General features: G+C 63.4%; 3 protein-coding genes across 4 annotated transcripts; 1 reads left to right on the top strand and 2 right to left on the bottom strand.

Moving 5' to 3' along the window:
- Positions 1-2,958: 2,958 nt before the first annotated feature.
- CHLRE_17g718100v5 (uncharacterized protein) lies at positions 2,959-8,850 on the bottom strand. 2 transcript variants are annotated; one of them, XM_043072204.1, is made up of 9 exons: positions 8,556-8,850; positions 8,402-8,465; positions 7,858-8,048; positions 7,713-7,769; positions 7,403-7,548; positions 7,226-7,268; positions 6,978-7,103; positions 5,707-6,798; positions 2,959-5,523 (listed from the first exon to the last, which is right to left on the bottom strand). In XM_043072204.1, exons 1-9 carry the CDS (start codon positions 8,619-8,621, stop codon positions 3,931-3,933), a joined length of 3,378 nt encoding a protein of 1,125 aa, XP_042914663.1. In that variant the 5' UTR covers positions 8,622-8,850; the 3' UTR covers positions 2,959-3,930. The 2 variants fall into 2 exon arrangements, with proteins under 2 accessions (XP_042914663.1, XP_001703767.2); XM_001703715.2 differs by having other exon boundaries at positions 5,905-6,798.
- A 110-nt stretch (positions 8,851-8,960) lies between these two features.
- On the top strand, positions 8,961-13,744 carry CHLRE_17g718050v5 (uncharacterized protein). Its single transcript, XM_001703731.3, has 13 exons — positions 8,961-9,410; positions 9,651-9,800; positions 9,963-10,094; positions 10,225-10,275; positions 10,473-10,555; positions 10,698-10,860; positions 11,018-11,056; positions 11,228-11,292; positions 11,535-11,617; positions 11,763-11,920; positions 12,114-12,254; positions 12,567-12,632; positions 12,799-13,744. The coding sequence occupies exons 1-13, from the start codon at positions 9,192-9,194 to the stop codon at positions 13,513-13,515; spliced, it is 2,067 nt and encodes a 688-aa protein (XP_001703783.2). The 5' UTR covers positions 8,961-9,191; the 3' UTR covers positions 13,516-13,744.
- Positions 13,745-14,248: 504 nt separating this feature from the next.
- On the bottom strand, positions 14,249-20,030 carry CHLRE_17g718000v5 (uncharacterized protein). Its single transcript, XM_043072203.1, has 9 exons — positions 19,546-20,030; positions 19,034-19,235; positions 17,756-18,841; positions 17,409-17,594; positions 17,088-17,153; positions 16,749-16,871; positions 16,144-16,214; positions 15,598-15,996; positions 14,249-15,387 (listed from the first exon to the last, which is right to left on the bottom strand). The coding sequence occupies exons 1-9, from the start codon at positions 19,593-19,595 to the stop codon at positions 15,321-15,323; spliced, it is 2,250 nt and encodes a 749-aa protein (XP_042914662.1). The 5' UTR covers positions 19,596-20,030; the 3' UTR covers positions 14,249-15,320.
- Positions 20,031-20,078: the final 48 nt, after the last annotated feature.

The following is a 20,078-nucleotide window of genomic DNA, read 5'->3' as shown; positions in this document are numbered from 1 at the left end:
GCTCTCGCATTGAAAGAAAATTACAGGCGCACTTTCATGCTTTCAAAATACTTCCGGGCGACTTGACTTGCGTTGCATGGGCGTCAGTCATCTCCAAATCTCGTGCATATCAGTGCGTCCCGGCTCCTAATCGACTCATAGTATTGCCAAGTTCTATTAGAACTACTCACAATCTCTGCTCAATGACAAGGCAGCCCTGCTACACTCAGGGCTGCCCTAACAGTCACTTCGCTTCGCCTCTCGCGCCTGGCATGCCACATGAGGGCAGCTCAGGTTCATCTGCATTCATTTGCGCTCTCAAGGTGGGAGACTCCGGAGCTCGGCTGCCGGGGGACTCGTCAGCTCGCCGACTCGCTGCCTGCCCCTTAGCCACTTAGCTCGTCAGCAATGTATGTTATGACGGTTGCGCTTTGAGGGCATTTGATGTACGCGTCGGCTGGCTGCCGCAAGAGAGAGCGCCGGTCACCGTTTCCCTGGCAGTCGCTGTTATGTTGACGTCTGACTGAAACCCTCGGCGTCGCCTTTGCCGCTTTGGCGACACTTTTGCACATGCAGGTGCAAATCTAAGCCCTGCTGCGAGTGGCCCGGTTTCGCCAAACCGTTGCGGCCACGTGCAGCCTGTAATGACTCAGCCATGCTCAGCCGGCTGGTACAATCTCTGGCTGACCCCACGTCAACCGCCCTTGAGAAGGCTGCGCGCACAAAGCTCGGCACTCCAGAGTGCTGCAATGCAACAAGGAACCGCGGATCGACGGTCCGCTGAGTAAGGGCGTCACAGCCGCCTCGCTCCACCATTGGTGGCGGCGGCAGCGGGCTGGGCGGGACTGCTGGGCCACTGATGAATTGACACTGATGAATTGCTGGTGGCTACGCGCCGTGTGCTATGCCGGTGCGGCGGCCCCTGACTTGAGCGTGGGTGTGAATGTGCGAAGCGACACGTTTCATGATACGTCACCACCGAGTGGATGAAAGTGGTCCCATGCGAATGGGCTTGCCGTTGCACAGCTGGAAGGAAGGTAGGGGCCAAGCATAGGGTTGCACGCGGTGCAGGCACATGCCCACCTCACCACGGGCGCAAGCCTGCTCAACTGATTGTACTTGTAGACGCGGCACTCGCACACACGCTACAACTTTGTTCTGGTGCGCGTGTGCGCGCGTATGTGTTTCTTTTACTGCGTGGAACTGTCAACATTGCGCACAACTTTGTACTGTTTTGTCCAGCTATGTTGTCACTGTGTATACAAATTGCGGCTCTGAGTACCGATAGCAGTCAGTGGGTCCATCAATAGCATGGAAGTCAGCGGACCTACGGGCACCGGCATCAGCATCTTGTTGGGCTCGAGGCTGCAAACGAGTTTGACCCGATGCTGGCCGGACGGTTTAGGACTAGAGATGGGTGGAGTGGGCTTGGCAGTCTGATGAAATTGGTGGACGGCTACCTGTCGCTGTGGGGCTTATTGAAGTGTGGCTGCAGCGGGCCTACGGGCACCGGCTCTGGCTCGAAGCCGCGGCAAAGCATCGACGTGTGAGTGCCTTTGGGCACGACACGCCGCACTAGCGCGGCTGCACGCTGGTGCCAGCTGCGGCGAGGCCTGACGGCATAAGACCGGGCGGGTGTGAGTCGAGCTCAGTGCGGGGTCTAGCTAGAGCGCCACACGGGTTAGCCCACGGCGGAGCAGGGACACGCCTCCGGATCGATGTACTGTGCCCCTCGCGGCCTGCCTTCAAAGCAGGACGATGGATGGGTTAATAATTGTATTTCCCTACCGGTTTACTGATGTGTACTAAATGGAGGGCAGTGCCCTATGTCTGGGGTCGGGGAGAAGCGAGGGCGAGTGTGCGCTCTAGCGGCGTTTCAGTGGCATGTCTTGTGTACGGCGTGCGTGATACGCCGATACTGGCAGCACTTCGTCGACTTTTGCATACTTAGAACTCAACAAACTGGGAACCCTCAATGGGTGTGGGTTTGCGCGCATGCACACATACCTGTGGTTAAAGTTTGAGGGGGCCCACATGATGCGTTGGGCAAAGCCATGCGTGGTTCAGCATGAAGGTGCCCAGGCACCCTATAATTTTTTATGGCTACGAGGCATGAAGCGTTTGGGCATTTGGCACATGCAGCCCTCTGCCTACTCATGATGTCTGGGAGTTGATGTGGGGGCATTCATGTTGGATGTGGGCGGCCGAGCGTAACCTGCTCATGACGGGTTGTGATGGTGGGGGACCGGTGGTCGATGCGCCATGCGTACACGTGCTTATGTTGCGCATCGTCGAATGCCTCTATATGAACACAATTCAACACATTCACACATTGCGCATTAATATCGTATGGTACTATGTGGGCTGGTTGGATTCGCGGGTTCCGTGGTTAGGGGTGGCCTACCATGATACCAGGCGGGCTCATGGCTCATGGCATTGGTCACGGTGTGGCTGCTGCCCGTTGGAGAGCTGGGGTGATCTGGTGTTGCACGGCGTTTACACAGCACTGTGGGGTGTGGGGTCGAAAATATTGGACTGGCTACGCAGGGAGTAGGCCTAGCTGTAGGACGTGCCGTACCAAAGCTTGTCACGGTTGACACTTTGGCCACGAGAATGTTGGTGCACGTGCAGAGGCGGTGCTCCCTAGCGGATTCGCCACGTCAACTGATGGACAGGAATGACACGGGGTGTGCCAATGACAAGGGGGTGGCAAATGAGAGGCTTGTAGCACCGCATTTGAAGGCGAACGAATCGAGGGTAACGGGCTAGGATTGGCGGCCATGCGCAACGCAATGGCATGTAGGGATGGGTGCAAGCAGCGATGGAGTAACACTGCGTTGCCGGTAACGCTTGATATCGATCGGATCTCGTTCAGGTGAGAGTCCAATGAGCAGACACATCCGTGCCATTAAGCTGGAGTCATGGCGGCTATTGAGGGCCTTTGAGTTGTAACTGAACGACGCCTTACAACGCAAGCCTCACAATGCTGTAGTAGGCTAGTAGCAGACCTCCGCCAAGTTCCGTTGGCAGCGCACGTGTGTTCCTGTATCGCAACCTCAGGTCACCCATCAATAGCGCCAGACGGCTTACCATATAGACAACCCACCAATAACCCACCAACGGTGGTGTCTGTTAGCAGATCACGTAGTGTTATCTAGCTACAGCATCCGCGGCCTTTTCAGGTTCTCCTGGTCTCGGGGTTAGCGGGGCCCTCGGGCTTCCCCCGCAGTCCAGGCGCCGCGCCCCACCCGCACGGAGCGGCCACACGGGACCGCCTTCGCCCAGTGCGTTTGCGACACTTGGTGTCAGTTAGCGGGGTGTAAGGGGGCTATCGGCCTCCCCTCGTCGAGAGACATACCGTATCTCGACGGCAAAATAGGGTTCACCGTTCACGCCCCCGCCGCCCCTCCTACCTCCAGCTGCGCACAAACGCCTACACCACACCTCATCACCCGCCACTGGCCATCCGAAACCTCAAGCTAGCTCAGGGACAGCAGAGAGGCAACGGCCGATGGAACCCGGCCCCACCGCATGCGGTTCATTATTGGGGAGCAGTCCACTAGTTGGTAGCATTCACTACAGGCGACACAGTGCCCAGGCTTCTACAACGGTATCTCAAAGCACAAACACAAAATGGGTTGTTCCGATCACGCCTGCACACATAGTCGTTCTTCGCTCACTCGGGCTCTCACAGTGTAGCCCCCTTCGACATCGTCCCCTTATATTCACACCTGGTAGTCAGCCAGGGCTGTAGCAACGCTCCTGATCGGAGCACGCGCATTCACTACATATCCGACTTATCCCAACCACTTGGCAGTGCGACACACGCGCTCCGGGACTTCGACCACGCCCCATCCCCACACGCCCCGCATACCCATGCCTAGTTAGGACACGTAGTAACATTGCATGATCACGCCCGGCGCCGCATTAAATGTCACACCCGGCGCCGCATCACATGATGGTGCAGCGCGGCATGCACGCGCAGCACTCCTCCATGCTCGCCAGCACGCCACGCCGCCGCGCGCCTGAGCTGAGGTCACTGCCGATCAGCAGCCGCCGCCGCTCCGCCGCACGCCCGAACGACATGTCTCGCTGCACGCCCACTCCGCCTCCGCCTCCGCCGCTCACACCCACGCCTCGCCCGAACGTCTGGTCGTACAGCGACTGGTCGTCCCACGAGCCGCCGCGCGAGTGGTGCACGCTCCCGCCGTTCACGCCCTTCGGCATACTCTTGCTGGGGCTGGTGCAGCCCGGCCCGTCGATCGGCGCGTAGGACGCACCCACCGAGCCCTTGCGCGCGTGGCCGGGCCCCGCGCCGTTGCGGCTGTCCAGCCCTCCCGCGACGTCACCGTGGGCGTCGTCTATGAGCCGGCCGTAGTTCCGCCGGCGGAAGAACCAGCCGCGCGCCCACTTGACTGCGCCCACCGGCCCCAGGCTGCACTCGTCAGGCGTGTTGAGCGTGGCGGCGGAGCCGGAGCGCGACATGCCGCCGCCGTGCGGCCCGCCGTCTACATCGCCTATGTGCACCACCACGTCGCCCGTGGCGCCGCCTCCGCCGCCACCCCCGCCTAGCGAGGCGAGCTCGCCGCGCGAGGCAGAGCGGCTGTGGTGCCCGCCGCCGTGCTGGCGCCCTGTCCCGGTGCCACGCGCCGAGGCCAGCGCAGCAGCGCCCGCCTCGCGCCCGCCGGCGGTGTGGTCGCCGCCGTCGGCACCCGACTGCGACACCGCGCCTGGCGCGTGCGGTCCAACACTGCTAGCCGCGCGGCCGCCGTGCGCGCCGTACGGAGGCGGCTGGTCGAGGTAGGAGCCAAACGCCTGCTGCGCCGCCGGCGGCACGACGTAGGGGACGCCCCCCAGCCCCGCGCCCGCACCGCCGCTCAAGCGGTTGTTCCCCGCGACAGTGAACGACGCGGCAGCGCTCGCGAGGGCGCTGCTGCCGCCAGTGTGCGCCGCCGCCGCGGCAGCTCCGGAGGCCGCCGCCGCGACCGCCGCGCGGCGCTCCGCTGTGGCGGCGACGGCGGACGCGATGGCAGCGGCGTGCAGCTCCCGCTGCACGGACCAGCGGCGTGCCTGCTCCGACACGCTGTTGGGGCTGGTGATGCCGCTGCTGCTGGAGGCGTCCAGGTGCGACATGGCGCTGTAAAAGGAGCGCTGGCTCATGACGCTCATGCGCACCGACTCGGCGTCGTCATAGTCACCGCCCGTGCCCTGCGGCTGCAGTGGCCCCGACTGCATCCCGTGCATCAGCTCCACGCTACCGGGGTTCGCGCTACCAAACATGGAGAGAGTGGCGCTGGCTGCGGTGCCCATGAGCGCACCACTGCCGATGGGGCCGGCCGTCGCGCCGGCGCCGGCGCCCGCGCTGGCGTGGCCGCTGGTGCTGCCGCCTGTGGGGCCCGCGGAGGTGGGGCCGCGGGAGCCACCCGTGGGCCCGGCCGAGGGCGGCACGGACGGCAGCCCCGCCGCCGCCGCTGCAGCTCCGCTGGTGCTGCTACCCGTGACGTAGATGTCCATGGGACGCGATGACGCCGTGTCGTGGGCATCCTAGATACAGGCAAGTTGTGCAGGGCAGGCGGTGTAAAGCACGGCGCGTTTGCATGGCGATAAGAGGTATGTGGGTAAAAGCCCTGCTGGTGTTTTGAGACAAGTCTCCACTTTGCTCGCCCAGCCACTCACACATCCAGCACGGGCACGCTTTTGCAAGTGGCACCAACGACTAGGACACACCTGCGGGCTGATGGGACTCAACGCGCTGGGCAAGCTGTACATCGCGCTCGCGGCTGACATGAGCGTTTCCGTGTCGTCACGCGGCGTCAGCTGCAGCTGCGCGGGACCCGCCCCGTGCCCCGCCCCCGCCCGCCATGCCGCCGGCACAGCAGTCGCTGTCGACTGGTGCAGCGGCGATGCCAGGGCGCCAGGACGCACCTGCTGCTGTCCGGGACCGACCGGGCTAGTGAGGCTTGCGGGCGTCGCGTCCGCCGACGGCCCGCCAGGCAGCGGCACGTGTGTGGCCGAGGTGTGGTGCACGTGCGTGTAGTTAGCGATGTGCGACGCCGCCGCATGAAGCCCCGCCACAAGACCGCTAACAATGCCGCCCCCGCTGGAGCTGCTTCGCCGAACCAGGCTGCCTCCTGTAGTGCCGGCGCTGGCGCTGCCCGCCCCCGGAGCGGCACCCACAGGCGGCGAGCGCGTGCCCGGCGCGCCTCCCCCCGAAGGCGCGGACTGCAATGGCGAGGATGAGGCGTGCAGGAAGTTGCTAAGCAGCGGCGCCGTCATGTTGTGCGAGCCCATGTCCGAGGACGTGTCGCTCACGCTGGGGGCGGGGCTGCCGCTCGTGCCGTTCAGCGGCTGCGGCTGCTGCTGTGGCTGCTGCTGCTGCTGCTGCTGGCCGCCTTGCTGCTGCGCCGCTGCCTGCCCCGAGTCGTTGGTCATGTGCGGCCGCTTGGCGTGCGGCGGGCTGCCCGGTGCGGGGTGCAGGTGGTCGCCGCCGGCGCCCTTGACGGCACCCGGCCGCACCGGCGACACGCTGCGGTTGCGCATCTGCACGTCCCGCGGCCCGTGCTGGTCCAGCACACGCCCGCCCAACGCCCGCAGCTCGTCGCCCCCCTCCGCCGCCAGCATAGCTGTGTCGTCGCCCCTCAGGGTGGCGGGAAGCTCGGGCGTGGGCTCCGGCAGCAGCGGCCGCGGCACTGGCAGCGGCTCCTGCCAGGGCCCGATGTTGTCGGTGAGGGAGCCGGCCGACGTGCCGCCGTACTGTGTGAGCAGGTTCTCCCGCGGGATATGGCGCAGCAGCGCTGCCTGGTAATCCTTGCCCAGGATCTGTGTTGCCGTAAACAGGAAGCGGAGAGGAGAGCGTCAGCGCCCGACCCACATGATGACATGACCCCAAGCGACATGCAGCTGGGCATGACCCTCCGCCGCCTCCGTCCTGTCCAGCCTAGCGCTTTCTACCCAGCCCAGGCCATCTCAAGCCCACCATGGTCGCGGGCCCGACCCACCTCGATCTTCTTGACGGTCTCGCCGTTCAGCACGCCCTTAATAGCGCTCCAGCTGGTTGAGAACCACCCGGGCGCGTTGATGATGGCCATGCGCGCCAGTGTCTCAGGGTAGTTGTTCGAGTCCATCTGCAGAGTTGCAGACAGATTTATAGCCCTGAGCCCTTAAAAATCGCATTGATACCAGCCCCAAGATGCCGCGCCCTCGTCCTTGACCGTCTCCCATCACGCAGCCCTGCATCACCGCGCACCTGCATGTACATCTTCAGAATCGACGTGGTCCGCATCACGCTCCTGTGGTAGGCCGATTGTGTCCAGCCCGTCAGGCGCAGATCATCACATATTAAGGAACCCGCGACAACCGGCAACATGCCAGATCGCCCGCCCCGCCCCGCCCGTCGAGGTGCCTGCCCTGCCCAAGGTCTTACGTGAAAGCGATGCCCTCCAGGTCAATGATGGTGAACAGTTTGTCCACCGGGCGCCCCGCACGGTAGGAGCAGGCGGGGAACACGGTGCGCCGCATTTGCTCGTTCTCCGCGATGTGCGCCATCCGAATGCGGTCGTCGGTTGTGACCTGTCCATGCACACCGTAGTGGAGACAGTCCGCCAGGAGCGCTCTCAGTCCCCAAGCTAGGTGCTGCTTGGATAAAAGTGCCAAGACAAGCAGTGACGCAGGGCCTTTTCGCACAACAATGCTGTGTCCCTGCCTTCCCATAGTCACCAGCTGCTCCCGCGCACCTTGTACAGCGCGCCAATGTTCACGCGGCCCAGCTGCTGAATCAAAACCGGGTGGCCCTGCCCGTGTGGACACACGCAGCGGTTATTGTTAGTACTCGCTCGTGCGTTACTCTGCACACTCGGCACTAGCGCAACGTGCGCTCACCTCCTTGTCCGTCTTGTGAAGCCCTGTGGGGAACACCTTCTCATACTCCGAACGCTCGTGGAACACGAACCACTCGTGTATGTTGTCAACACGATTCTCCCGGCGCCATGATATCATGCCCTCCCACATCTGCTTGGCCGCTTGGAGATCATAATTGCGGGCTTTCAGGAAGCGGGCAAGGTCGTGATCGTCTGCGTCGGGTGGGACACGCAAGGGCAAGGGCATCAGGCAACGCTCCTGCCCCAAAGTAGGAGGCCTCCCGCCCCCGATGTACGCTTCGCCCTCTATCCCCAATCCAGCAGCAGGGACCGCACAGGACGTCAGAACCAGCGTGTGGGCTGCCAGCCGCCGGGTCGCAAGGTGCTGGATGGATGCCCGCCCGCGACCGCGTCGAGTGCCGCCCGGTACGTCTCGCCCGCCAAGGCCGCGTTGTCCAAATAAAGGTTTGGCGTACAAGATCGCATACGCAGCCGTCGCCCCTGCCACCAGCCCCCTCGAACGCGTCCACGGTCAAACGCTGAAATCGAACGGTGTTCAAACTCACCAAAGCGCTTCTCGTCGAACTCGCCCGCGCTTGCTAGTACGCGCTTAAACTGAGCAAGCTTCCCCTGCAATCATCACAGATACCTCGGCATCAGCGCTCGTCGAGTTCGAGGACGGCCGGGCGTAGCTGACCGTCGACGGCGACGGATGCCTACCAGCTGCTCGGTGGTAAGGCCCCTGCCCTCCACTCCAAAGCCGTGGGACGTCAGCGTCAGCGCCATAGTTCTCCACGTCGCTAGCACCAGCACCAAAGCTTGCCAGCGGTGCAGTTGCGCCCCCTCTAAAGAAGGAGAGTCCTAGAAAATCATGCTACTAGGCTGCGCCATATGTGCGGTTAAGGCAGAGAATCAGAAAGAAGAAGATGCGTCAGAAAGAAGCCTAGGCAAAGCTCGGTGCAGAGCGTCCAGGCACGCTGCTCATGCAGAGTAGCAACACGGGCGCAGCATTTTATGTAAAGACGCATTGAACATTGAGTTTGAGGGGAAAATGTGTAGGGGCCCATGCACAGAACTCGAACCCGCACGCCTGCAGGCCTCCACCATTTCTGCCCACTAGGTAAATTGAAGCATATGTCCCCTGGGTGTTCAATCCGGGTGAGGAGAACACGTGCCCACTGGCTACAGTAAGGCCAACTAGTTCAGGCACAACACCTGCTTCAGCGACAGCTCAATGGTGCCTAGGCTTTAAGCGGCCTGCATCATGTCTTCCATCAACCAAGTGCATTGATTCAGGGCCTAGTGACAGGGCTTGCAGCGACAGTTTGCGAGCTATCTTGGCTAACTGCGACGTGAATGTCAAAAGAGGACGCGGAGCAGCTGCTCTGGCTGGATGAGGATGAGGATAATCAGCAAGGGGAGGTGCCTGGCGAAGCAGAAAGCCTGGCAGACGGGAAAAGCAGTCTTGCCGAGACGCTCCCCGCTGCCGAGAGCCTTGCCGTGACTGCTCTTGAGGACGAGCTAGCACGAACGAAGAGGGAGCTGCAGGACGTGCGCAAGGAACTAGCTGCCAAGGTGCGCGGACTGCAAACGGGCTTGCACATGCTCGGTGTGCCTGCGCGGCGTCGTCAAGCGGGTCCACACGATTGTCGACGCGCGAGTCTGTGTGCTCAGCAACGGCGGGGTGGTAAAACGAATATAGCACGGCGCGATGCACAGAATCAAGTTCCCAGCGCGCCCAGCTATTGTGCAACACCCTTGACCTGGCCTTGCCCCGCCCACCCACCCCTGGATTGCCTGCCGCACGCCCGCTAGACCGTGCAACTCTCCCGCAAGGAGGTGGTGGTGGCGCAGGAGAAGGTTGCGGAGCTGGCAGCGCACGTTGCCGGCGAGAAGGACAAGCAGCTGGCCAGCCTTGCAGCGCATGTGGAGTCCCTCGAGGCAACCCTCAGCCAAAAGGAGGAGGTGGGCCGCGCACTGACCGCCTGCACGCACTGGAAGGCCTGCCGTGCACCCGCAGACTATGCTGCTACCCTTGAAAGATCAAGACGTCATGCGTTACGTCAGTTTGTGAGCGATGTGGGCGCCCTGTATCACACGGCGATGTTTCGTTTGCTGCTCGCACAGGAGCTGGAGGAGAGCCGGCGCATGTATAACGCGCAGAAGCGGGCGCTGCGCGAGGCTCTAGCGGCGGCAGCGGAGGCGGAGGTGGCGGAGCGGCAGGCGGACGAGGCGCGCGCGCGGACAGCCGTGGCGCAGGTGCGGAAACGACCCAGATGGAGTGCGGGGCCCATCGGGTTGGATTACGGCAATGGGATATGCCTCGGCAGCATCCTCATGCTGACAAGCACCACTGCAAGCCCTGCACGAACGATTGTATGCATTGCAGGCAGTGGAGGACGAGCTGGAACAGCTGCAGCACCAGCTGGCGCTGCTGCAGGTGGGTGGGTGTGAGGGAGCGCGCGGGCGGACCATGCGCCAGCGCGGTTGGGCGGGATTGAGGAGCAGCTGCACCGTACCGGCTGGCTCGGGCATTGCTCCTTAGCCAGTCAGTCATCATGTACCTCTCTCGCCAGCCCACGCGGCCAAACGACGAGCTCACATTCTGACAACTACGGGCGTGCGTGCTTCATGCAGGCCCGGCACGCCCTGGAGATGCGGGCGCGCGACACGGAGCTGCAGTCCCTGCGGCAGGAGCTGGCGGCGGCCAACGAGCACAGGTGTGTCCTGCGGCATGGCATGGGGCGCCAGCATGGACAATGCCAGTAGTGCTGAGATGCCCTGGACGGGCTGGGACTGTGGGAGTGTCAAATGGGGTGTGGGCTGGCTCAGGCTGACAGCACCTATGTTGCGGATGCGCAGGAAGCAAGCTGTGGCATCGGCAGAGGCGGCGCTCACGGAGGCGTGGCAGGCGGAGGTGATTCGCGCCACGGCGGAGGCGGAGGAGCGGGTGGTGTCGCTGGAAGCAGACCTGGCGCGCGTGCGGCTGCAGATGGAGGAGCAGGCGCGCAGCGGGGAGAGCGTGGTAAGCTACCATTATAGCCGATCCGAAGGGACACAGCGATAACAACGATTCTTGTATGCGTGGCGTGCCTGGTCGGGCATTGTGCAGGCTACTGTTGCAAAGGTTGAATTGTAGTGCTATGGCCTTCACTGCTGTCCCCGACCCTGTCCCACCGCAGGCTCTGGCTGGCGAGCTGGCGGCGCTGAACCAACAGAAGGTGCGGCCAGCGCTTAGAGCCTAGGTGTTACGCGGGGCAACACCAGGTGGCGCAGCGCAGCGGCTTCTGGAGGGCAGCGACCTCCCAACCGGAAGTTAGAATACGGGGGTCATGTTTACGGCGGACACCAACAAATGCGCTGGGCATGCCGTATGCTGATGCTGGCTCCAGGTGGCCATCCAGCGCGAGTTCGAGGCCTTCAAGGACATGGCCACAGCCGCGTCCCGGCAGAACAGGTGCGGACGTGGGTGGGTGGGCAGGGGTTGCGAACCCAGCCCCAAACGTGCAGCCTGCGACATGGCTTGGGCGGCGGAGGATGCAGCTTGGGGGCGCTTGAGGGCGGCGAGGCATGTGTTTTGCGGGTGCTAGAGAGCGGCTGGTGTAATGCGGAGGCTGTTGGCGGTGAGCGCACCCCCGAGGTCCCTGGGGTTGGCACCCGTGCTGCTGGCGTACAACTTACTTCCGCACGACTCCACAGGGAGGACCAGGCGCGGCTGCTTGAGGAGAACGCCAACCTGAAGGGCCGACTGGCGGCCAGGGCGTTCCAGGACGTGCAAGCAGGTGCGGCCAGGATCGGCCGTGAGTGACTTCATCCATGGTGTGCATGAGATGTGTACGCCTGCGTGCGATTGTAGCTAATCCAGGCCACTCGCTCGCGTGGGACCGGACTTCGTCGTCATCACGCCCTCCGAACATTGCCGCGCAGGCTTTAAGCCGAACTCCAAAGTGTTCACCGCGCTCACGCCCGAGACGCACACGGGCGTGCCTGCCAGCACCATGGGGGGACTCAACTTTGGCGGCGGGCCGGGCGGCTGGGCGGAGCAGCTGCCCGCGGTGCTGGCGCAGTGGGAGCGGCAGCGCAAGGTGCGTCGTGCGCATTGTTTTTAGCATTGCTTGACAGAAGCGTGGGGCTTCGGCGACCAGGATCCGCATTCCCGTCATGGTTGCTAGGCGCTTGCATAGCTGGCACCGCCCCATGCACGGCGCTGGGTGCCTCCGTAGCGCTGCACCCAGCCGACCTCCGCGTCATGTCCTGGTCGTGTCATGGACGGCGCAGGGCCTGGTCCCGGCGCTGGCGGTGGGCAGTGTGGTGGTGCTGATCTTCCTGGTGGCGGTCATCCGCGCCGCCGCCGTGACGCGCAGCGAGCACCGCGGCGGGCTGTGCTTCCTGGCGCACCTGGGCATCAACGTGGGCAAGGTGAGGGCGCCGGCACCCTGAGAGGGTGGAGGAAGATGGGTAGAGGAGCAAACGCAGGGAGGGTGAATGCTTGGGATGATGCAGCCTTAAGGCTGCTCGATGGTGATCGAAGCGTTCATCCCGGTACCCGACTAAGGTTTCCATAGTTGTGGGGCAAGCGTTGTTGATTGGTGAGGATGCAGTTGAAGAGCAGCCTGTGTACCGCGGAGGGCACCGCCCCGCGCGGGCAGGCCGGCCTATGCGGAGACAGGTCGTGCGTCGTGTCTGATGGTCCGCTGACTGGCCAGCTGCGTGCACCCTGTCTTTCTTCAGGGCTGCGGCATTGTGCGGCCGGTCAAGTCTTCGGTGGGCGAGGAGCTTGGGCACCTCTTAGACCAGGTGCGTGGCACAACCGGGCACCAGACCCTGGGAAGGCAGACTCGATGTACCGGGAAGCGCTTTGCAATGCAAAATTGGGGGGGCCGTGGCCGCACAAGTTGCAGGTACCGCATTTGTGTCATGGCCGACCGCCGCGCCGTGCTGTGCTGTGCTGTGCTGCCCGCAGGCGCCCCGTGTGCACGACCTAGAAAATGTGGAGGTAGTGGGGGCACAGGGCAATCATGTTGCGCCTGTGGTGAAGACGGCGGCTCATGTTGCGGTGGTGGACCCTGCCTCGGGCACCGCGGCCGCAGCCACCAGCGGGGGTGGAGCAGCGAGTGCAGGCGCGGGTGGAGCGGGCCCTGAAGGCACAGCAAGTGACGTGTCGCAAATAGCAAGCGGCGCAGTCACGAGCGCAGCCACGGCAGGGACGGACACGGGAGCGGCGGAAGACGCTGGCAATGCTGCGACGCAGTCGGCGGCTACGTCGGCGGCTGCAGCCAGCGACCAACCCGCAACAGGTGGCGCTACTGCTGCCGGAGCTGCAGTGACACAAGCGGCGGCGAAGCCGGCGGCAGGAGGTGCTGCTGTTACGCAGGGTGTCGCGGAGCCGGCAGAGGACGAGGGCGAGGAGCTAGCGGAGGGCGAGGAGCTAGAAGAGGGCGGCGAGGGGGCTGACGAGGGGCTCGAAGAGGAGGAAGGTGGCGCCGAAGCGCAGCGGCGACGACTGTCGTGGCTGGGCTCACTGCTCCGTGGATCAGGAGCTGTTGGAGGGAAGGAGCGCTCGTTTGAGCACCGGCGGCAGCTGTTGAGCGCGTCGGGCCGTCGGCTGCTGCGAGCACATGGTGCCGAGCAGGGCGGCAAGCTGCCGGGCCGTGAGGCGGAGGTGGCAGCGGCTGCATGAGCGCAGTGAGGTGGCAGCGGGGCTCTGGTGTAGGTGCTGCACATGGCTGGGAACATGATGCGGGGCTGAACAGGACCCTGGACCCAGGGCGCCGCACTGGTACTCGCGGGTGCCGAGTGGCGCTTGGCCGGGCACTCGGCTGAGAGCCGGTAGCCTTTCGGGGCTGTGTGCGTTGGATAAATGCCGTGACATCAAGACAGATGCAGGGCAGCTGTAAGCTGGTGAAGGTGTCCCAAGGTGCCGAGTGCACACAGCAGAGCGGGCCGGTCTCACGCACAGGGCAGCTGTGCAAGTGTCATGGCAGGGGATGCTTGAGAAGCCCGCCATCCTGTAGTGCTCGTTATGCATGCCGTCACTCCGGTCTTGCTTGACCCCAGAACCAGCAAAAGCATTCCTCGGAGTGCGCAACAGCGCCGCTTGCGGGTGCAGCCACCATTCACGCGGTTGGCACGATGCCCTGCACGAATCTCGTTTGTACTGAGACTATTTATGGAACGTTGCTGGCTTTTTTCTTGACAGCGCTTATCTCTTCTGGCTTTCACGTGGACTTCGGGGTTTTGTGACACGCCGACGTCGTCGGCACGCCCGCAGCGCCCCAGCACGCCCCGCCCCCCCCCCCCGGGCCCAGATTCTTGTCGAGCTCAACGTCGCGACGTCCAGCCCAGCTGCCAGCCCGGTTCCTCCACCCGGCCGGCCCCGCTGCACCGTGCGTGGGCCGGTTCCTGGACGGGTGTGGGGAACCGTACTACGGTCCGCACCCGTCAGTTTACCCCATGGCCTACAGAGCGTCATGTCCCCATGCAGCAGCGCCTCATGCCCAACTCGCCTGGCCGGCACCAGCCTTTCATACCAGTCTCAGCTCACCATATACAGCAGCCAGTCAGCCTTCACGTCAGCCCGGCCGCAGCTAAGCAGCCACCCTGGTTTATTTTCTGCGCCGGCCTCAACGTTTTGACACTCGCCATGCCGCACCCTCCTTTCTGCCGTTCTCTTTCCTCTTGTCCTCGCATGTACGTACTACTCCTGGCTCACCGCGGATGCCTGGCTGTGTTCCAGGTGGGTCTCTTGGGGTTCGCGTTATCACAACGCATCGCAGCCTTCGCTTGGTAGTCTGCGGCCAGTCTGCGCCAGCCCAGCCTCTGACAGCCGTATACACCAGCTGAGAGTCACAAGCATTAGGACGCCGGAGTGGCGCAGCTTGGCGCGCGGTTATCTCGTCAAAGGTAACGTAGCAGTTGCGGTCGCTGCTCATGCTCACGCTTTTCTTTTTGCTTGTGCTAGCTCACTGGCCTCGGCTCTACAACGTCATGTTCGCTTGTGCGTGTTGCGTTTTTTCAAGCATTTTCAATAGTGCGGGGATGCTTCACATAACACGTCATACCGATACTTTACGTCAAGCCGTGGGCCCCATATGAACGCCCAGCCGTTAATCCTAACCCCGCGTGCCAAGCTGCCTGAGCTATTGTGTGTCAAGCGTACACACATGGCCTCCTAGGAATATCGACTAACGGCACACACCTGCTTGCTAGCGTAGTCATGAACACCTGATAGCACCCGTCCTCAACATCCTGCGCGCGCCCTTCTGCAGGGGCCGGCTGAGACACTTTCCAGTGCATGGGAAACCACCCCCGCCCAGCAGGTTAATCGTGTATCACCACAACCAAGCATCAGCCCGTAGTCACCCGGAATGAATCATCCCACTCCAACAATAGATCACAGTGCGCTGCAGCCTTACGGCTGCGCGCTTACAAAATTGCCTTGCCAAAACCACTTGCCAAACCCAGGTGAAGCACAGGAAGTGTTGCTTACGCCACTGCGATGGAGGAAGTGTAGAGAGGGCAGCAGTCCTTACTGCTGTCGAACAGGTTCAACCTGCGCCAGGTGCGCAAACGGGGAAGGAGCACGCAGCCATCGGATGCAGCGACGATACGGTACGGTGCACGTAAACAGCATGTCAGATGTATGCCGTACTTCACCCACGCTTGCCCGGCGCTATACTTCACAAGTTCCCACACGCACCAGTTCCTCCTGCCAAACGGCCCGCAACCCTCAAGCCGCAACACGGCCACAACATCCACTCACCAGCACGTGTCCAGCTCATTGCCCATGCAGAAGCTGTCCAGCGTTACCGTGTCGTACAGGACCAAGCAGATCCGACCGCCGTTTGCCTGGGCCTTGCTCCAGTTGAGCGGCGTGGCCTTCAACGTGTTCTCGCCCACGGCGCCCCAGGTCGCCGAGAGGTACCGCATCGCGCCGCCGGCTGGCTGCACGCCAATCGAGTTAACCTTGCGACGCTGCTTGTCGTCGGCGTAGAACTCGGCCTTGAGCAGGCCGGAGCTCCTGCCGCACTTGCTGCCGGGGTTAGTGGGGCTCACCAGCGTAAGGTTGAAACAGAAGGCAGTGGTGCCCTTGGACGGCCCAGGGCCCACGTCGATAATGGGCAGCGCAGCAAACGGCGTAGCCAGCTCGGCCGTCTCGCAGCTGCGCACGGTAGTTAGGTGGTTGGCGAGGCGTGGCGGGGCATTTAGTTCAGGCGGCGCCTTCTGGCGGGACAAAGGCACAAGCCCCCGAGCGGCAGGCCAGTGGGTACGGTAGGCGGGGAGCAGAGAGGTGGCACTGGGTACTCACGCGCACTTGGGGAAGTCCACAGTCTCGGGCGCGCAGGCCGACTGGTCCTTGGCGTACAGGCACGGCATCTCCTGTGTGTGTGAGTGCGTGAGCAAGCACAAGGCAAGAAACGTGCAGGACAGGTGTGAGTCTGTGTAGATGTTTGTGTGTGTGTGTGTGTGTGTGTGTGTGTGTGCGAGAGAAAGCACAAAGGGAAATGGTCGATACTGTGCACGTGTCACACCGTCCACATGAGCATCCGCATGTGAGAGGGCACAATATGGGGGCAACCGCAACGGCTTGGCTGGTCATACCGCACCACACTGCACCCTAACCCCATCCCACACAAGCTTGCCAGCTGCACCTTTCCCCGCGCCCTCCGCCAGGCACCCATAGATACTGCCTTGACACCCACGTGACTATTGTCGAGTGCCACTCCGTTGTCAAGCATAGGCCACGCTCTCCTCCTCGCTCTATTGCACTGGGTTCGGTTTAGTTTGGGCGGGTATCTACAACCCCCCCCCCCACCACCACCACCACACACACAAATCGCATTGCATACTCGAGCCTCTTACTGGTCACGGACAACACGACCCTTCCCCCGCCCCGAGCCCCCGCCCCCGCACCTGGCCTGAGTATTCCTCCGGCAGCTCGTACGACACACTGCCGGCCACCGCCACCAGCACGCTGTAGCCGCGCAAGTAGGCGGGGCAGCGGCCGCCCGTCACCAGGGCCAGCCAGCTCGTCACCTGGGCGTGGGAGCAGGCGGCGGCGCGGCGGCAGGGGGTGAGAGGTGAGCGCGGCTAGGCCCCCGGCTCTGCGCTGCTATGGGTATGCCATGCCCCGTGCCGCGCCCAGCCTCGTCCCGGACTGGTCTTTGCCCGCCCCCAAACAGACGACTCTGCGCACACACCGCATACAGCCCTCCTCAACCCTACCCGTTGCGCCTGCCACCGCACACGCACCTGCGTGTCCACGTACGGCTGCATGAGCTCCGTGGCAGCCTCGCCGTCTAGCCACGTGCCGCACACCTGCGCGTGCGTCAGTTGGGTCACGAGGAGACATACCACGTCAGCGGTGGATGCAGAGGCTTGCATCTGATGTTCACGGGACGTGTGCAGCGCCCTACACCTGCCGCGCGCGTGCAACGCGCGCTTTCTTGGCTTGCAGGCGCAGGGGCATGGCCGCACGGGCCTCGAGAGGATGGCCTTTACAACGCCACGCCAAACACCCTATTTGTTCCGAGGCGCCCGTCCCTCCCAAGCGAAACGCCGCGGACACCGCACCTTGATCTCCTGCCCACTGCAGTCCACTCCCTCGAAGGGCGTCGGCAGCACGGCCCCCGCCACCTCGGCTGCGGTGTTCAGGTCGGCGGCAATGGCCTCCGATATGGCGGCGCACATGGCCGAGTCAAAGCGGTACTTGAAGAAAGGCTCGTGGGACGGCGTCTGCAGCTCCACGTAGACGCAGGACTGTGGGCCAGGCAGCGACAAGGATGGGTATTGAGGTTGCAGAAAGAGCTTGAGGGAAGCAAATGGCACATGACATGTGGAAAACGCGAGCCGGCCCAGTCAGAGGCATTCACGGGGCGATGCGCAGTCGCTTTTAAGTTCTGACCGCGGTCTTGACCTACCTCGCAAGGGGGAGGAGGTGAGGGGGGAGGAGGCGAGGGCGGCGGCGGGCGAGGAGGAGGCGGGGACGGTGGCGGCGGGAGGGGCGGCGGCGGCGACGGGGGAGGCGGCGACGGGGGAGGAGGTGACGGAGGAGGAGGTGACGGGGGAGGAGGCGACGGGGGAGGGGGAGAAGGAGGAGGAGGCGAGGGTGGCGGGGGTGGGGGCGGCGGAGGAGGGGGTGGGGGCGGCGACTCCAGGGCACACGCCTTGTTATCACTGGCGGACAGGCAGCTCTGCGGCAGGTCCTGGACGCTGGCGCCGTCGCCGCCCACCGCCGCAACGACTGTGTAACCGGCCAGGTCACGCGGGCAGGTCTCGCCCGCCACCAGCTCCCGCCAGATGGCGACCTGCTCCGACACAAAGCCCTGCAGCAGCGCGCCCTCCTCGTTGGAGAAGAACTCGCCGCACACCTTGATCTGCTGACCCTGGCAGGAGACGAGCGCGAAGTCGGAGACAATGGTGGCGCCGACGCTTTCGGCCTGGGCGGTGATGTCGGCGGCAATGACGTCGGAGACCTGTGCGCACTGGTCGGCTGTAAAGGCGTACGCAGCCGACACCTCAGGCTGCGAAATGAGGGCGATGTAAGTGCACACGCGGCAGCGGGGCGGCGGGCTGGGGGGAGGAGGAGAGGGAGGAGGAGGAGAGGGGGGAGCTGGCGAGGGGGGAGGGGGAGAAGGAGGAGGAGGCGACGGGGGAGGGGGAGAGGGCGGCGGCGGGCTGGGCACGTTGGCCTGGGACAGCGGGCAGCAGTCGTTCTGGCTGTCGAACAGGGCAGCCGTGCACACGCCGGCGGGCATGCCGGCCGGGGGCACGCACAGCTCCTCCAGGGTGGTGCAGCCCTTGCCGTTCTTGTTCAGACCCAGCGTGATGCAGACCTGGGCGCCGTCGTTGCCCAGCCCCAGACCCAGCTGCGTCAGCACCAGGGTGGTGGAGCCCACGGGGCCGTTCTGTGCCTTGTTGATGGCGGGGGCCACCTTGGTGCGCATGCCGTTGATGGTCGCCTTGAGAGAGGGCGAGAAGACGTCGCACGCGTCGTTCACGTTGAACTGAGGGAGGGAAAGAAAGGCGGGGAGGCAGGGCGGCGTTAGAAGGCGGCAGAGTTAGGGCGGAATGGGGCGGAATGGCGGGAGGGGAGCGGGAGGGTTACTACCCACGCCTCCCGCGCTTCCCCCCGGCCTCCTGGTAACCCCTCAACACTTAACTCCAATGTCAGCCGTCTAGTAGCTGCGAATGCTCACCTCAATCTTCTTGAGGTCAGCCTTGCAGCACTTGTGCGTGCAGCCAGCCGGCACCTTATTCGCGCTGAGCGTGAAGCAGTAGGTGCCCGCGCCCGTCGATGTGACGGTCGGCGACAACCGATACGCCGAGGGCGTCTTGGTGCATTGGCAGTAGGGGAAGCTGGGATAGAGCCCCGTCTGCTGGGCGCTTACGCTGGCCGCCCTGTAGGGGAGCGATACCCGGGAACAGCCGTTGGCACGAAGATGACAGCGGCGGCGTCACCAACCTCAAAGTGTGTTGCAGAGCCCAGCCTCATAGCATCCAGCGACTTCAGAATATTGCTGCAGGGTTCCTCTATGACGGCGACGGAACAACGGTGGACACACTCTTCAGTGGTGTGCTAATGAGTATAACGCGCGCAGCAGTCCTGTCATGAACTCTATAATGACCAAGGCTTTACTTCTGGGCGCTTTGTGTGTAGTTTACATGGTCCAGCCGACATCTCCGCGAGCGCCAAAGCAACGCGACTCACCACAACGTGGCGGCCAACGCAGCAAGCAATAAATTCCCAGCTAAATGCATTATGTGGGAGTCCCAATACAGTTTGCTGATGCAAATCTTAGTTGTCCTCCCCCCTCACACGCCCACCAATACAGTACGATTTTGGATCGCGAGTTGACCCGCGCCCTTGAACACTCGCGCGCGATAGTTCAATCTAACAGCGTGCCGAGTTTCAATAGCGGGAGATAAGGCGCACGCTGTAATGCTGTGTTCCAATGCACGGGCAGCGTCCGGCACATCCTCCAAGCAACTCGCACAAACCCCGGCCTGACCGCCTTCCACCGCCTACAGCATGCCGCCCGGCTCTCCCAACGGCAATATCGAGTTCCCGTCGAGGTACCACGGAAGTCATGTTGCAATCATATCCTGAACAAACTGCATCAAATCCATGCGGCAGGTCGGCGGGGGGTGGGGGGGGCGCACCAGGGGTTGGAGACTCAACCAGCCGTGGTGAGCATCCCGCATACCCAGCGGGCCAACACGCAATCGGAAGTTCCCCAACGG

The sequence above is a fragment of the Chlamydomonas reinhardtii genome, chromosome 17, assembly GCF_000002595.2.
Source record: "Chlamydomonas reinhardtii strain CC-503 cw92 mt+ chromosome 17, whole genome shotgun sequence".
Lineage (NCBI taxonomy): Eukaryota > Viridiplantae > Chlorophyta > Chlorophyceae > Chlamydomonadales > Chlamydomonadaceae > Chlamydomonas > Chlamydomonas reinhardtii.
Note: the sequence above shows the minus strand (reverse complement) of the source record. Positions and strands in the feature narration are given on the sequence as shown.

Bases quoted from the DNA above. Each gene is read 5' to 3' on its own strand.
- CHLRE_17g718100v5 (XM_043072204.1), bottom strand. From the start codon at position 8,621: ATGGCGCTGACGCTGACGTCCCACGGCTTTGGAGTGGAGGGCAGGGGC. The intron at 8,466-8,555 runs GTAGGCATCCGT...TGATGATTGCAG, and splicing joins GCCTTACCACCGAGCAGCTG to GGGAAGCTTGCTCAGTTTAA. The intron at 7,770-7,857 runs GTGAGCGCACGT...CCACACGGGCAG, and splicing joins TTCACAAGACGGACAAGGAG to GGCCACCCGGTTTTGATTCA.
- CHLRE_17g718050v5 (XM_001703731.3), top strand. From the start codon at position 9,192: ATGTCAAAAGAGGACGCGGAGCAGCTGCTCTGGCTGGATGAGGATGAG. The intron at 9,801-9,962 runs GTGGGCCGCGCA...CTGCTCGCACAG, and splicing joins CCCTCAGCCAAAAGGAGGAG to GAGCTGGAGGAGAGCCGGCG. The intron at 10,556-10,697 runs GTGTGTCCTGCG...GCGGATGCGCAG, and splicing joins GCGGCGGCCAACGAGCACAG to GAAGCAAGCTGTGGCATCGG.
- CHLRE_17g718000v5 (XM_043072203.1), bottom strand. From the start codon at position 19,595: ATGCATTTAGCTGGGAATTTATTGCTTGCTGCGTTGGCCGCCACGTTG. The intron at 16,872-17,087 runs GTGCGTGTGCGG...TCCCACGCCCAG, and splicing joins AGCCGTACGTGGACACGCAG to GTGACGAGCTGGCTGGCCCT. The intron at 15,388-15,597 runs GTGAGTGGATGT...CACCTGGCGCAG, and splicing joins AATGAGCTGGACACGTGCTG to GTTGAACCTGTTCGACAGCA.